The sequence below is a fragment of the Pagrus major genome, chromosome 23 (genome assembly GCF_040436345.1).
Source record: "Pagrus major chromosome 23, Pma_NU_1.0".
NCBI lineage: Eukaryota > Metazoa > Chordata > Actinopteri > Spariformes > Sparidae > Pagrus > Pagrus major.
Genome location: NC_133237.1, coordinates 44,848 through 63,007, shown reverse-complemented (window position 1 = coordinate 63,007; position 18,160 = coordinate 44,848). Strand labels below are relative to the sequence as shown.

The window sequence follows — 18,160 nt, the reverse complement described above, 5'->3', positions numbered from 1 at the left end:
ACGTCATTTGGGGGTGTGTTTCTATGCAAAATACCTGAGAAAAAAAAGTTTGAAACCCGACACCGGCTGTCGGAGCGGCAGCGGCTAAGCGGGCAGAGTGGGAGAGGAGAGAGCCGCGGAGCGTTGGCGGAAGTGTGCTGGACAGATCGAGAGACAGCGATTTTTGTAATAAAAACAAAATGCCCAAAAGACTTTACAGTGTGGATGAGGTGCTTGCACAGATCTTTGCTGATCGCGATTCAGAAGGGACGATTTGCCCTCTGATGACGATCGCTCGTCAGAGACGAGTGACTGACGGTGCTGCAGCTGCGCACACTGTCACACAAGCAGCACACGCTGATCACAGCGAGAGTTTTCTTTTCTTTTTACAAGTTAGATTAGGACATTTACTCCTATCAGATTCCTGTTCATTTACTCTGAGGATGAGAGGATGAAAAAAAAAAAATCTACTGTGTAAATATGTTCAGAATTCCGTTTTACTGAATTTTACCTGGTGACATACAAATTAGATTAGTAAATTTACTCCAATCAAACTCCTGTTCCTTTATTTTGAGGATGAGATGACAATATAAATATTTTTTTTCTGTGTAAATATGTTCAAAAATCAGTTTTACTGAAAGTTACTTTCAGTCACCTGGTGACGTCACAATATGCAAATTAGATGATTAAATTTACTCCCATCACAAACTTTAGGTCATTATGAATATTTTTCTCATTTACACTATGAATTTATCTCTCACCACTTCCAAGCTACAGCCTTTTGAAATCTTACAATCCAAACGGAATATTTTCCTAAATAAACTCTGGCGCCTAGAGGGTTAAAGTAACCGGTTTGATGGATCCTAAGCTGTTGCGCTGTGCCAAAGCTTAGAGATTCATCCTGAGATAAAGTCTGTATTTACCGCGATGTTCCGGAGATATTTGTAACTTGCTCAGACCCTCGTGTGTTCTGATTTAGATTAGCTACCTAAACAGAAAACAGCTGTGCAAACAGTGAGAGGTTTATTTGTTCTACCCCGTGTAGTATCAAGATTGGTTGCTATGGCAACAATCTCGTTCAGAAGACAGTATATTTGACTGTGTAAAGGAGGACAGAAAACCTCTATCAGTTGAAATTGTAAAACACAAGTAAATGAATGCAATGCTAGTTGCTGGTTGAATGTTTTCTGAAGTGCTGAAAAACTTGTTGGTGCTAAAATTAAAGTGGCAGGATTCACTGCGTGTGACCAGTGAACTCAACTGCTGTAGCTTTGTCTTAGAGAAGTTAACCCTCCAGAGGCCAAACCGTCACTGAGCCAAACCTTGAAAAACAAGGGGGGTATATCAGTGGGCGGAGCTAAAAAGTCCCTCCTCTAGACTCTTCTTCGTGTAGCCTTGTTAAAATTAAATTCTGCGATAGCGCCCCTGGTGGCCGACTCTGTTAAACCTCCAAAGTTGCGATAGCGCCCTCTGTAGGACGATTCGGTAAAAAGATTTTATTTTGTGATAGCTTCTTCTAATGACCAACTCTGTGAATATTAAATTTGTGACAACACTCCTGGTGGCTGATTCTGTTAACAACAAATACATTTGAATAGCATATTCTGCTGGCTAACTTGGTTAATTGAATTTTGTCTTTCAGCTTTAATAGGCTGAAATCCCACACAGGTACTTGCTAAATTGTAATATTGGAAACCTGTGATACTGCATAACTACTATAGTGAATTAACATCTCATTATTCAGGTAAATCGAATAATTAAGTTGTAAATTACAATTTGACAACTTTATTCCAAATTCAATTGAAATTTTGTTGTATTACTTGGAATTTGATTTTGATATATGCTACGCGCATGCAAGTCAAAGAATTAAGCTGTCAACTACACATCCAAGTACTTTTAATCGAAAGCCACATTTAGATCAAATACTTTAGTCTTTGTTGTTAACACATTAGCTGTCAAATCCTTTGAAATCCAAAACGTCTGCTGTTTTTGAGCTTCACAAATTGAGTTAATTAACCAAGCAAACCCCACCTCTAATTGAAAACAATTAGAATTTAAAAAGCTCAAATAAAATAAATAAATAAAACAAAGTAAATTGAATTTTGAATTGAATTTCTTTTCTTCTAAAAACAATGGCAGGGCCCGGTGATTCTGACACCGTGAGCCTAGTGAATCCCTTAGACAATCTAGATTCAGTAATATTGGATCTCACCACAGAGTTGCTACCAGATTATGCAGATAAAATCCAGAAGACCGACCCTAGTGAGCTACATGAAATAATGTCCGCGTTAGTACGCCAGTCCCTGACTGAAGAAATGAAAGGAAAAGACAGAGAGAAAATGTTAGGGAAGATGATTATCGTGATGTCTGCACAACAAAAACGCAGAGATCAACTGCTAGAGAACGCTTTAGCTGAAATAACCCCTAAAAAGCAACATGAGAAAACTAAAGAGTCCTTAACTAAGGCAGAAGACCACATTAACCGACTTGAGTCTCAGGTTAAAGCACAAAAAGAGGAACAGACTGAAATGCAGGAAGGAAACTCAGAGCTCAAACAAGTCCTTCACGCCCAAGGGCCAGAGCTAGATAAAACAGAATATGAACTTGAAAAAGTAACTAAACATCTTGAAGATGCTAACAAAGACCTTGGAAAAGCAACCAAGGAAAATAAGGAGCTAAAAATTAAGCTCAAAGTTTGGGACAGGGCCAGAGAAAGGGAACGGAAATGTCTACATGACATGCAACAGGCACTAAAAGAAGCCAGGGACCAAGTTAACGAATCCCATCTTGAACAGATGGAACAAGAGGCAGAGCTCAAAGAGGTTAAAAGGGAATTAAAGCACTCCTTTGAGTATAGTTCATTCCCAAAAGCGCCTGCAGGTGCAAACTCTCATGAGGAAAACAAAAAGAGCAGATTCCACAGGAACGCTCAATTAGGCATGTCCCCGCCACGATCTATGTCACCCATAGATCCCGTTGTCCAGTCTCGGACTGACAGGGACCTGCGTGACCGAGATAAAAGGTCTCCCTCCTCTCAGCCTCTCCCTCCTCCAAGCGCGCAATATTCGCGAGGCCCCTCCGACAGGGACCTAGATAAAATAGCTCAAAACATAATGCATTTCGAACCCAAACCTGGTGCCTTTAATGAAACTCCCAGGCAATTTGACCCTGAATTTTTTCCCAACCCTCCCACCCAAATGATCGGCATTGCCGCTCAAGCTCAGGTAGTAGCCAATGCTCCTGCTGACTCTTCAGAACCGAGACGCTCCGGTCCTGACTTGACATACTTGCATGACGCACGCACTGCCTTGCGCATTGTCGAGGGCCTCCTTGTACATGTCTCTGACGCTCTCACTTCACCTGCATTCGTGGTGCCTCAGAGCCACAGGGGGGTGATGCTAATGCAGGCCCATAACTCTCCATGCGCAGGACATAGGAAAGCCAAAGCAACATACCAGGCACTCCAACAAGTAGCCTATTGGCCACACATGCAGGAAGATGTAGCAAACTACATCAAAGACTGCTCAATTTGCTGTCAGGCCCAACTGTCAAACCTGCTTCACAGAGCTCCCTTCTCACGAAGGGGCCACAGAGCCTACTATGACCAAAAAGTGTCCCATGACAAAGTCAAAGTGGGGGACAAGATTTGGTACTACACCTCTGCTCCCCTGACTAGAAAGGCCAAACAAAACACCAGAAGACTTGCCCGCAAGCTTCTGCCCCAAAAGCTCAAAGTAAACAAAGGCCAGAAAGAGCAGACGCTTAAGTGGATCCATCGCAACCAGATGAAACCACACAAAAACCCCATGGGACTTGACAGGGATGCAAACTTCTCTGATAGGTCATAAATAAGGATAAAACCTTTAAAGCACCTAAAAGTGCCAATCGCGAGTAGAATTTTTTTTTTTGTCAACAAAGGTCACTGTTGTTCGCGTCATTTACAAAGTTGAATTGAGAAACAGGCTTTGTAAATTAACCTGCTAACTTAACCTGCTTAACTAAATACAGTCATTTGATTTACCCAAAACTAATTGATTCAAAGTGGGGGTTAATCTAACACGTTTGCCCTTTGGTCCAAAGTGTATAATAAATTGATAGAGTAGAATCAAAACCAAACTCTGGGATTGTTCGCAAAAGAACAATCCAGACTGTTGATCACCAGCTGTCGTCTACACACAAAGAAAGTGTTTATCAGGCTGACAGACTCGACTTACAGGTTGCAGCAGTTGCAGAAGTTCACTGTCACTCAATCAGAACTGAGTAATTTAGTTGCAGACCTAAACAATTAATTGGTGGATCCTTGATAAAGCTATCAGCTATAAAGCTTGTAAGAATATTTTGTTTTTTTAATCTTGGACTCTACAGTTCATGCTGTCAGTTTATTCACAGTAAAATCGCCATGAATGTGAATTTCAAGCTGAAATCCCAGACATCAGAGCGCAGATCAACCAACAACAGCAGGTGCTACAAACATAAGCCAATCATTTTAGAGCATCATTTTGGTGGTCGAAACCCACAGTGAAGCTCTGAACAAAACTCTCCTTGCTATAATCAGAATTAGAATCAGAAATACTTTAGTGATCCCCGAAGGGATATTGCTTGTGTTACAGCTGCTCCCATTCAGTCTTAGAAAATAAGCAGAAATGTACATCTATATGAACAGTGTAATAAATATTTACGTGAGTAATCATTCTCCTTTCAGTCATGTCGGTTGATTATGCTCACACACAACCTGTCAGTTCGTTATGGCAGACACGCTGAGAGACATTGGATCCTCAGTGAACAGCTCAGCCATAAATAAGATTCTTCTGCATCTTATCCCACTGTTTCTGGTGAAGTAAATTTATCCACCATTATCAGAGAACGTTATCCTATACATTGAAAATTTAGCTCCATCATTTGGACACAAACCAATATGAAATCAAGAAATCTAAATTTTTCGACAAACACACACTCGAGTTAGAGCAAAACACTCTTACTCAAGTGCAGTGATCAGTTATTGATAGCGACTCTCACAGTTAGTTGATAACAGTTACTATTGACAGTTCTATAACAGGCTCCTTAATTCTATAAGATTAAGATTAGAACTTTCCACTAACCAAGTTAGTATTATCAGTACTGTTTTCCCTTATTCTTTCTTTACTATATGATTAGACCTTAGCACATGCCAAAGTCAGACACCATCTCTGATCATAAAGTGTGCCACCTGTGCTCCTCGACGATGGACATCATGACTTCATCGATCCAAAGTTCCCGCTACTACGGTCATTCAGATCGAAGTGGGGGATATGTAGGAACCTCTGTCCATCGCCTCTGCATTATATTGAGGCCTGTTGTTCTTGTTAACCCTTTTCATCTGGATAAAGACGATTTACAGGAAGGAGGCGTCTTCCAGGCTGACCATCTTATCTCCTGGCAGAGAGGATAGTGTTCTCTGGACCATAAAGACTTCAAATGAGGACAGTTGTAATTAATTTACAACCCAAAGCCTTTGGATGAACTTACTCTCCCATTTCTGAACTCTCTCTCCCCTTTTGAACAGATAAAACTCCCACAGGTCATGTTGAGTCCTGTGCCAGTTCACCAGGAGGGACGAACAACTGGTCATCAGAATGTGTTAATACAATGTCTTTACATTTGCAGATTAAGTAACACGCCTGATCACTTTCTACCTATTTCTCTCTCTGTCTCTATGACTTCTGATCCACAAACATTCACAGAGTGGACATCGGACACCTTCTGACGTGTTTTTCTATGCTGTTACTCTGTCTTCTGTAATTTACGACACATCTGGATGCTATCTGGTCACATTCCATTCAAATGGCCTCTGTATTCTTCCAGATTTCAGACCATTTCTAATTAACCATTAAGTCAGTATCTCACAATCTTATTTCTAACATATTAAGAAACAGTAAGAGAAGCTCATAAAACTGATCTTTCTCCCGTTTCTCTACGATTAAGATTGACTGAGATCAAATTTTAATGTTTAATCTGTACTGTGTCCGGTGGAACCACAGCACCTCCTGATGGTGAGTCCTGATACAGTTGGACGAGAAATATTCTGTTTAATATGTTCATGGTTATAACCAGTAAATGACTCTGATATGTCTTTGTTTTAACAAGTATTAAGCTGAATATGTATAATTAATGTTTAATCACGTCATAATCCTTTTCATGATAGACAAAGTACATCTATTGAGCCATGGTGAGAATCTGTGAGAAGGTGAAGCACTGTTTTGTAACGTTTAAATCTTGGAGACAAAAGCCGGTAAGCCCCGCCTAGACACGCCTCGATTTGCAAGTAATAAAACGGAGAGATCACGTCTCTCGGGGCAGTTTAAAAAAGTTTTTTTTAGTTTACAGTTCAGTTTTTAGTTTTTAGTTCAGTGTTCAGTTTTTAATTTTCAGTTTTGTTTAGTTTAAGTTTTGTTTAAGTTTTTCTTTTGTAACTTATTTTGAAGCTCTTTACTTTACTTTGAAACACGCTCCAAGACAGCGATCTCAACAGAAGTGCTCACGCGTTGATTTTTCTCATTTTATATTTTTCGCAGTATTGATTAGCTTCTTTTATTAAGTTTGTACCAGAACGAAGTTCTGTTTTAATTTGTTTTATACCGTTAAGTATCGTAACCCGCTTTTGAAGAAGTGAACTTAATTTAGATTACCTTGCATTAACTAACAACGGAAGATCCGCCTGATCAACGTATCATCCTCAGTTATTTTATTCAAGAAGTTAAATCTAGTTTACAAAGTCAGAGCCTGAGAACCACTCGAAGAAACGAAGAAGAACATCTTTATCACAATCATCATCGACACTACAGCAACTTGCTGTGTCCGAGACCGTGCAAGCGGTTTCCAACGAAAGACAGACTCTTTGACAAGCCCCCAGCGCTCGCTAGCGGTATCATCCCGCTGGGCATTGAGCCAAGATCTGCACCGGATCGGTACGGGACCAGCTGCCCTCTTCCTAAGACAAAGGACCGAGGTGCCCAACCGACTGATACCGGACGAGCTGACCCCCGGCCATTGGACCGGGACTGTCAGCTAGAGCTGCAAATCACCCGAGGGAATCCGCCGCCGCGGACCCCGCAACACTGCTAAGAAAGTAGGCTCTCCATCACTCACAACAGCTGGATTCACACATGATACATGAGATGGTCTATGGCTCTGATTCATATCTTTAGCTTAAGAGAAATTCGGTTAGGGTTTTGTTAGTATTAAAATTACACCCGTAATCTTTAAATGCTTCAAGCTAAATCGTAATCTCACCATCAGCCTATATTCCACTAATAACCCATTACTTAGTTATTTCACTTTTCCTGTTACCTGTTGTTATTCATTTAAATTGCCATTTCATTTATCTAACCTGAATTATTTAGTCAATAAACATATTTAACCGTATGTCGTTGTCTGTGCAGGTTTGTTTTTAATGTGGAGAACCGATGGATATGTGTAGAATTCACTGCTTCATATCTGAGATTGAATAAATTGATCTGAAATTGATTAGAATTGATACAAGTTAAACTTGTCCAGTTGAATTTGATTAATTACCTCCGGATTATTCAAATAGACAAAATAACGGAGGTGGTGCCCCATTAACGAGTGTTTATTATTAGTGTATCTCCTACAGAGGGATAAAAAGATAAGGGAAAAAATGGTCAGAATGGAAGTCGTCTCTGTCATATTGCCCTGTTATGTTTTAAATTGCTTCCAATAAAGAAAGTTAATATAAAATTCAACTGATCTGGTTTGGTTGTGTTTGAAGGGTTGAAGCCTAATCCTGGCTTTGAAAAACTGTTTCCCACAAACAGTAACACTGACTTCACACACAATATCAGTCTGAGGAAACAAACTGCATATAAAAAGCTTACTGAGATTGCCTGTGTGACTAGTGACTGTCTGAGACTTTACTGCTGCCTTCATTCATTGTGATCTGGGACTCAAAAATACACACAGTCAGAGAAGATGGCTATAATTGGTTTTGCACACGACGGATAAATGTCACAGAAAAAAGACAAGATTGGAGACATAAGTGACACATGGTATGACAACGTAGATCGATTTACAGAACAAACTGCTCCAGCAAAATGAGGAGCAGAAGAACTGGTCAGAATAATTTAGTTAATTTAGATACTGTATACAGTATATTGATGGTTCAGAGAAACATCAGAGATGTGGGTATGATGCCTGTGTATCATCAGTGCATTTAGAATGAAGAAAATGAAAACAGATTTTTTTTTTTCTCATTTTATCTTTAAGTGGAAAATTGAAAGAAAAAAAACAACCAGTCGGGCAAACTGATGAGCAACAGACCAGCAACTCCTTTCTTCTGCGAGGTAAATTATTGTTTTGTCAAAGGAGTCTGGTGGCTTAGAAAGGCTTCAGTTTCCTGTCAGAAACAGCTACTAAAGGCAAGATGCTGAAAATATTCTAAATATAGTGTACACGTCTTTGGTTGGGCCTTTTTTAGGTGTATTAAATATGTTTTGCTGCAGCCCCTGTCCACAGCAGTACATTGCTTAGCTTCTACACTCGTACCACTGCTGTTTCTCCAACACTGCTGGGTGCATGCTGACCGCCATCTACGGTAGGTAATACACCGACTATGGATAAGTACCTCATACAACCCCACTTGAATAATGATGCCTTTAAAATGTCCCATGAAACTCTGACAGTACGCTTGAAAGAATTAGAACTGAGGCTGAGAGTAGTACGCAATAGAAACAGGAAATGACATTGAACTGTCACCAGGGACTTGAGTTCTGTCCAATCACAAACAAGAAGTGTTGTCCCACCTTTATCATTATATCAACTGTTGTGTTTTCCAAAATGTTTTTTTTTTTTGGGACTGTTGTGTTTAAAATAGTTAGTTCTGCATTTATTTTTATGCAGAGGGGAAGAATGTGTGTGTTCGTGTTAAACATGTTTATCTGAAGCAGAATTCTTGAAGTGTTCAATGTTATAAATGTCCAAATGTTTTAATTTGAGTGCTGCTGGTTTGACTGGACAGTCAAACAGATGAAGAAGAAGAACCTCTCTTTCTACCAGACAGTCACAAACCAGCATTATTATTGTACCATAATTCACCGCTGCTTCTTACCACATTCTGTTGGACAACCAGCCAGCACTTACACACCTCAAGACTCAAGAGACTCAAGGAAGTTATATCTTAATCAAGAGTGAGTCTTTTTACTGGAAAGATTAAAAAATGTTGTTCAATCCATTTGAATGTGAAAGCAAAACTGATGATGATGCACTTTGTTCAGAAAATAAAGCTCAAAACTGATAACTTGTTCCCCTTATTATTACACTGTATTATTTTTAGAGAGATTTCAGCATGCTTCATCTGACGGAATAAGAATAACTAGACTTATATAAAAGAGAACGAGGTATAAACAAATACAATATTTTCTATAGAATCTTAAGATCAATGAATATTAATACTAACAAAAATAAGACATTTTATGAAATACAAAAAAGTGAGTTGTGGCTCTGCTGTCTGGTAATGATTACAGTCATTACAATTATATACAAAGAGTTCTGGCTGTACAGACATCAGCCTATAGGCTGCAGCTTTATGTCTCAAATAGTCAAAACCTTTACTGTCATTTACTGAAGTATTCCAGAGTTGTAACCAACTACATTTGCATCAAGCACCATACTTAAGTAGAAATTTGAGGAACGTGTACTTTTTTTTTCATTTTATCCAACTTATACTAGTCACCTTTTTAGATTACAATTTTTCATCCTTTATGGGTTAAGGAAACCCTACTTTTTAGCAATGTTTTTAAACCTTTTTTTCCCATGATAAACACAAGTGGACAAGCTAGCACTAGTGAACCCTGAACATGCGGAGCAACCACAGTGATATGAACCCTTTGTCTTTGACAGTCACCAAGCTGAAAAAAGGCAAGGTATTAGAGTGTTACTGCAATTACATTTCATATCTGAATGTGTTCTTTAAATTCATAACATCAGACCAGACAACCTCTCTGTCAAGCTGCATTCTTAATCATAGGACCAAACTATAGATATCAAACTAAAAAAATTACAAAAAATAAGAAAAGGAGGTTGATTAAATATGATTAAACTTAACATGGACACTCTTAATCTAGAAATAGCTGACAAAATGAACACTATTTGTGATTTTGGGTTATATAATTAAAATGTACTCGATTTAGTTTGTAGCAGGTCTGTGACATATTTTGTGAAAAGAGACAATCTGGTCTTTGTTTGAAGCCTTTATTTATTTCAGTTCTGTGTATCAATATACCACAGCAATGACAGGAGAACAATTAAAGAAAAAGTCAAAAAGTCTATTCCAACATGGGCATGATAGAACATTTAACATTAGATGCAGATAAGTGTAAGATTATCGAAATACTTGAGAAAGATAAATCATCAAATTCTGGAAAGGAATCATTCAACGTTATACAAAATAAAAAGAAGATTTGAAGAATAAAATGTTTTATAACAAAAAAAGGATGAGTTTGACAACAGATACAGCTCAGAAGCCAATGAAACACTTCTGTCAACTTCTACAACTCTGTCCCTTTTCGTGGAACTTAACAAGTCTCAAAGAAAAGTTTCAGGCCTTTTTTTAAATCACCATTTCAATCTCAGAACATCTACTTTATGACTCATCCCGTCAGTTATGTAAAATATTTTGTTATTACATTTAAAGAAAATATCACCAATTTGTCTTTTGACAAAAATTGTAATCTAGTACAAGGAAAAAAAAAACAATGTCGACATAACAAGCTTTAAATGACAAAGTGTAAAATTATTGAAATCTCCAAAAACTTGACAAAGCATCATCCATCAAATGAAAAAATGAAGAAAAAAATGTTTCTGTTACATGTAAAAATGATTTTCAGATGAGTTGGACAACAAACACAGCAAAATAATGAGAATAAGAAAAATAATTCCATTCTTTTTTTCAACTCGATGTCAACTTGTTACAAGTTTTTGTCTTTTCATGGAACTCAACAAGTCTCAAATACAAGTTTCACACTTTTTTATAATCAACATTTCATTTATTCAATCTCAGAACATCCTATCAGTTATGTCAAAACATTTATTTAGTACATGTAAGAAAAATATCCCCACTTTTCTTTTGGATAAACAAGGACAAGTCTAGACTAGAGTAAATTAAAATAAAGTATCATTCATTAAAAAAATTCTCAAAAAAAAAAAAAAAATCAAATGAATTATGAAGATGAAAATGTTATTGTTACATGTGAAAATGATTCTCAGATTACTTGGACAGCTAAAAGGTGAACAAAATAATAAAAAATAATTCCATTGTTTTCAACATATGTCAACAAGTTCTTCTCTTTTCATGGAACTCAACAAGTCTCATACAAATACAAGTTTCCTGTATTTTCACAATCAACAACAACCTTATGACTCATCTTATCTACCCGTTATGTTACATTGATTCTCTCATAACCCCCAAAAGAGTCAACAAAAGTTAAATTCCAGAGATATTTATATAAAACTCTTAAAGTAATACTAAACATGTTGCTTGTTATGACGCTCTTAAAATGAGGTCTGCATTACAGAAAAAAGGTGACTGTTTCTTATTTCAAATGAATTACATTATATACACAGAACAATATGCCTTGTCTCAACATCTTACTCTTTGAACTTTAAACAACTGTAAAAAGAAAATGTCAAGCATCTTGTATAAAAAATGATGCATCTCAAATGAATATTTATATCTCATATATATTTCAGCATACAACTTAGAATGGTTTCATGTCATGTCTGAGATTTTTAAATGAAACTAAAAAGATGAAACAAAAGTCAAATCATAGCTCACGTTCCTGTTTGTAGTTGAATGAAAATATGTACAAAAATATGTCCTACAAGCTATAGATACTCCTTTTATACCTTTTATACTGGATACTGATACTGCTTCTCTCAAAAAGATTGTTTTCCTTTAAATATTCACATAGATATTTTATGCATCCTTGTCATCTTGTGAAGTAAAAAATCAAACAACATAATTAACATAATTGACTGTTCTGATCTGGCTCATACTTTTAGATGTTAAAATATCTATTGATCAAAATATAATTAGGTGCTGTTTCAGTCATTTTTTAAAGGCTTCAAGGCCGTTGTTGCTCTCCTTTAATCAAATCAACAAGTTGTATCTCTTTTGAAAAGTTAAATTCATTTTGGGCTGCTGTTACTTTGAGGAGATCTCAGCTGTTTTTTGGGTCACTGCAGATTTTATATTTCACCCAGACTTTCAATAGCCTCTTCTTTAGTGTGTGTTCTCCACTCACTGGGAATTTCTCCTCTGCCGTGGAATTTTAATTTATAGTGGTCTTCAAGCTGCTGTTGAAACTGACACACAAACCATTTCCAATATAGCAGTTTAGACTCATCAGGAGTAATCGTCCATGTAGCATACTCCCCTCCAGCCTTTGGATACTCTTTATAAGGAATACTTTCCTCTGAATCATGATGAGGGTGGAAATTTCGATCACTTGCTACTAATGTTGTGCAGAAATCAATGACCAGTTGATCTGTGTTTCTGGTGTGCCATCCTTGAATCCCAGAGGGTCGGTGAAAAGGGACGTTGTGTTTGTCAGGATTGTGATCAGCCAGTGTGTTGGTACAAACAGCTGCACAGAATGGACACTTTACCCAGCAGCAGTCACACAGCTGATCAATGAGGATTTGATCAGGCGTGTTCCTGAATTCCTTCATCTTATCCAGTGAGAGGCTGCTCATCTCCATCACGATGGAGAAGTTAAGTCCTTTCTCGATCTCTTCTTTAAGAAAGTCAAAGTTGTTTATGTCGCTGAAGTTTTGACAACAAATGGTGTCGAATGTTAGGTGATTGTTCAGCAAACCGGAGAATTCCTCCACCCACGTGTCTGTGTCTCCTCCCTGAGTTTTGATTTTCTCTGTTGCATCAAATAAAGCCCGACTCACAAGTTGTTTGATGTGTTCAACATTTTTCTTGAGTATACTCTGTACTTTATCTCTTTGTCCTTTGAAGATGTACTTCTTTACTTCATCTTTTATGAATGCCTCAACTTGCTTCCTTGGGTTTCTGATGTAGGTGATAAAACCATCAAAGTCCTGTTTCTCTGCCAGTGACTTTAACACATGTTTCTCTAAGTTCAACTTGTTCCCATTGAATGCTTGGACGTTGCACTTCATCTCTCCAGAGAAGTCAATAGCAGTCTTGTTACAGACAGCCTCAACAGTGGAACTCTTCAGTTTTTCACAGATCAGTTCTCCAAACACAACAGCAGATGAACTTCCTTTACAGAAGCTTCTGAAAATGTTGTAATATGGCTCTTTCTTGCTTTCAACATGAACATGTACATCGTTGCTGTCTTTGAATTTCTTGTGGGACTCTGTCAGCCAACTCTGTGCTCTGTGAAATACAAACAGCACAAGATCGACTGTAAACTCCTTCTTCAGAGCATATTTCCTTGTTGATTCAAATTCTGTCACCTTTTCTTTTGCGGTTTTGGCAACTTCTTGCAAATAAGCTGGATTGTAGCCTCTTGTAGCTACAGGTTTGCTTTTGATTGCATCAAGGGACTGTTGTTCAACATCGTCAATGAGAGATTTGATCTGTTGCTGTTCTTCATACGGAAAACGTCCCTGAAACCAAGATGAAACATATTGAACGACTTTGTCTTTAACATTAGACATTTTTTCCCTACCGATTCTGTCACTCTTCTTCTCATTGTCTTGTTGACTTGTGTTATGGCGAGCTACATATTTACTGTAATCGCCAACCTTTGATATTGTTTTGTAGCAGCCACTCATTTTGGATTTCTCTGTGAGAGCACGTTCAAAACCAAGGACTTGAAGGATAGCTGACTGATCTTCTTCGTAGTTGATGTCCTCAATAGGTTTTATATCAGCAGTTAGTTTACTGCACAAGTCTGTCCAAACTGTGTTGAACTGCTTTCTAAGTTCCTCATCTTTTGTTGCCTTGCCTTTTAACTGATGAGCGAGATCTTTACTCTTTGTTAGCAGCTTGTTCTCAAACTCTGTTTTCTTTTCATCGAGCTTTTTACAAGCATCCTTCTGCTGGATAATTTCATCCAGTTTTCTTTTAACTCCTCTCACTTGATCTTCAAGAAACTTCTCGATTCTAGTTTCAAAACGGCCTCGCCACTGAACCAACATTTCTTTGTCTGTTTTATCATTAAAGTAGTTTGTCATTGTGTCTGTGATTTCTTTATATGGTTTGCTCATTTCTTCATTAAGATATGTGTCCTCAACATTGGCAAGTTTTCCATTTTCTATTCTGTTGTAAAGCTGGTTTTCAATGGTCAACATGTTGCTCCTCAGGGTCCAGGTCCAGTCCCCATAGTGGTCCTCAAGTTTTCTGTACACTGCAATTTCAAGTGTGTTTTTAAAACTGAACACAAAGTTTTCGTTCAGCAGGGCATTCCACAGGTCATGAATTTTACTTTTGAACTGTTCCAGAGTAATCCCTTCAGACTCTGAAGCTTTAGAGAGGATGAAGGTCTTCAGCTCTTGGATGCTCTCACTGTAACCTGGATTTGGAGGAGCCATCGGTGGACTTCCCTCCCACAGTTGGGCAAAGTACTTCACATCTTTTTGAACATCAAATGCAATGACGTTACTGAAGCACTCAGCATCACAACCCTCCTCTTTGGCTGCAAGTTGGGCCATCTGGTCCAGTTTTTCTTGCAGGCGTCTCTTTCCATCCATGTTCATCTCTGCAGCTGCAATATCTGTGACATTCTGATGAACAAACACACAACTTGGAGAAAGGTTAACTTGCTTCATCCTCATGAAAGCCTGAACAACAATCTGCAGAACATCTTGCATGTCAGCTGGATTCTCTCCAAAGATGTTGATCAATGTCATGTTTCCCAGACCAACAACAAATGTTGCCAGTTCATTGTCGTGGTGAAGAGTGGTGTTACCTTCCAACTCAAGAGCACGCAGTCCTTCCGTGTCCACCACCAGAACGTAGTCAAACTGAAAGTCTTTCTTGATCTCCTCTGACACTCTGACCAGCTGCATGAAGGCACCCTTGGTGCACCTGCCAGCACTCACTGCAAACTGTAGCCCAAACATGGCATTCAGCATAGTTGATTTTCCACTGCTCTGTACGCCTAAAACTGACAAAACAAAAACTCTCATGTTGCCCAGTTTCTTGATGACTTCATCTAAAAGACTAGAGATCCATGTTAAAGGCACGTGACCTGCATCACCATCCATCAGCTCCATTGGGTGTCCTGTTATCATCAGCTCTGCAGCCAGCTCAGGGTATTTAGACCAGTCAGTCTGTCCACTCGTTGGTGGTTTCTCCAGAGATTTATGGGCTTCATAGATCTGTCCCATTTCTCTAAACATGTGCTCCAAGCCAAAAGTTGCTGATTGTAGTTTTGTTGATATTTCTTCAAGCTCATTTTGCTCCACTTTGAGCTGATCAGATTTGTCATGCTTCTTCTTCAAAGCCAAGACCTCAGACCATTTTTCATCATAGCTTTGGAGAATTGAAGAGAGATCGTCTGTGCAGAGGGCATCGATTAAGATCTGAGTCCATTTCAGGAAATACTCTCTGTCTGTTGATTTCAAAGATGAGAGGCTTTCAATGAACAACTTCATCAGCTCACTGCAGGAAGTTTTGCATTGTTTCTCCCGTATTTGCATCATTTCATGTTGCTTTTTACATTTCTCCTGCTCGAGATGTCCTGTCAGGTGATACAGTTTTTTGTTTTTTTTGCACCACTCATGCCAAAGTTGGCCTTGACATTGGAGAAATGTATCTTTGACCATGGAAACATCCACCTTCTTAAAATCCACTGTTTTCAAAGCAGCAGATTTCCCTTTTTGGCAGAGATGGTCATCTTCATCCACTCTGATTCCAGAGACCTCAGCCATGGTTTCAAACTGGAAGGATGCATGTGGTCCAGACAAAATGTTTCTAATGATCCTTTTCAGTTCTTCAGAAACATCTGACTGGCTTCTGTCCTTCAGACCCATTCTGTATTTTCCCTTTTTCGTCTCAACAGTATCCAAATTTCCATCAACAATGAGACAAATGAGAGGCTTCTGAGCCTTGTAAAGGGCTGAGATAACTGCAGTACTTTTGTCACCTTTATCCAGAGTTGGTACAAGAACAACATTGACTGAAGATTTTTCAGTCAGTATGTCACGCTGTTTTTCATTTAACAGAGCATCACCATGAAGATTACAGAAGGCAATGCAGTCAGTGAAGGCATCACTAGATTTTCCAGCAGGACAGTACCAGGCAATCTCTGCCACTCCATCCATCAAATGGCGAGACTTTGTGCTCCCTGGACAGTTTCTGTGGAAGAAAGTGTTGTGACGGTTGTTGATCAAAGTGCTCATCAGCTGAGATTTAGATTGAGACGGTGAACCCAGACGGAAAAATGACACCATGGGTGTCTCAGCTTTGCAGATGGGAATACTCTTCATGGTGACAATGTTTGAATTATCTTTGGTTTGAGTTATCTTCCATGTTTTTGTTATTTGTCTGAAAGTCCACAGAGAACATTCAATGTGCTTTGAGACTGGGTCAGGAACAAGCAAAGGTACAGCGTACTGACATTGTGACAACTTTGTAATCATGTTCTGTTTAAAAAAGCTGTCTGAGCAGTGAAATACTGCCATCTGAACGTCCATTGGATGCACATGAGACTGTTTTGATTGATCAGAGTCTACAGTGGTGCTGAAAAAAGCATCTAAATCACTATCGTCTGTCTCAGCACTGTCAACCTCTGGAACAGGCTTTGAATGGCTGACCTCAGGACTGTCTTGTCTTACAGTAATATATCTGGCTCTGTAGTCTAACATCATGAGCCTGTGAAGAAAAGTATGAGCTAGATCTTTCTCACATGTCTCATGGTCCTGTTTCACAGGTGGACCTATCTGAAGAAAATCTGCTGGTGAAAACTTCTGTTGATGTTTGTCTTGAAGTTGAAGTCTGCCGAGCAGTGTTTCAGTTTGTGTGGGATATTGTTTTTTGTTGGTCTCTTCAGAAATCTTCTCTGACTGCTGTAAATAAGTCAATAAAACTGTAGGTAAAAATTATACTGATGTAGGATGGGATATAAAGTAATTAGTTCTAAAGATCTTGTTAATAAAATTAGGAGTCTCTTACCTTATCCTTGTTTCCACACAGATTCATATCTGAAGTACCTGCAGCAGACTAATTAACTTCATCATCAAAGGGTCAGAGCAATGTGCTTTTGGACCTTTTTTTCATTTTATCCTGTAACATCTGGACTTTTATAATCTAAATCAGTTTTGATTGTGACAGTTTCATGTTATTGTACTATTAAATAAGTCAACAAAATCTTACCGTTCTCTTCGGTTGCAGATGGTACAGACTTGATTTCAGACTCTCCTGCTACTGGTGTGTTGTTGTCATTCTTCTCGCAGTGTTCAACATCAGCAGGTTTATCTACTGGGTCACACTAAGAAACCAAATTATTATTATAACACACAGTAGTACCACCAGAAATAAAATCAAGGAAAGCAATATGCACAAACTAAACGCAATCAGGTTTGTAATGTAGTGAGAAAAAAAGTTCTTCTGGGAAAATGTTTTCAACTCATCCATGTGTCTAACCTGGAGATCCATGGAGTCAAACTGTTCAAGTCTTAACTAAAAACGTAAACAGCTCCAATCATCAGTTGAAGCTCTAACTTTAGAAAAAATAGGTGGCATTAAACATAAATACTGCTGTGAGTACTGAGGTTGAAAAGATCTCACCTTCACGTTGGTTTTAGCTGCACTCTCCTCCTCCTCCAGCTCCTCTCCTGCAGGATAATGTAACAACAAGCAGATCACAGGATTTAAGTTGTCAGTGACTTATTCCAGCTGAAGAAGATTTATTTGCAAAAATGGTGTGTGTTCAAAAAGTTAATTGTTTAACAAGAGGCATCTCCTCTATACCAAATAGAAATGAGGTGTTTTGATATTAAAGCAACATTATATAGAAATTGGCATTTTGTGCAATTTGGTACCCCCACAGTTTCTGAGTGTAACACCACTGTCGTTAACATAAATTCCAGGTCTGTAACAATTTGTCAGATGTAAAGTAGGTGACAACTACAAACAAAACTCTTTACATCATAACAATGTTGTGTGTTGAAAACGTGTATGTTGAAGTAAACATGTATGTAACACTGTGAT

General features: G+C 38.4%; 1 protein-coding gene across 1 annotated transcript; it reads right to left on the bottom strand.

The window, feature by feature from the left end:
• Positions 1-10,294: 10,294 nt before the first annotated feature.
• LOC141020229 (interferon-induced very large GTPase 1-like) lies at positions 10,295-16,837 on the bottom strand. Its single transcript, XM_073495309.1, has one exon. The coding sequence runs from the start codon at positions 16,816-16,818 to the stop codon at positions 12,217-12,219; it is 4,602 nt and encodes a 1,533-aa protein (XP_073351410.1). The 5' UTR covers positions 16,819-16,837; the 3' UTR covers positions 10,295-12,216.
• Positions 16,838-18,160: the final 1,323 nt, after the last annotated feature.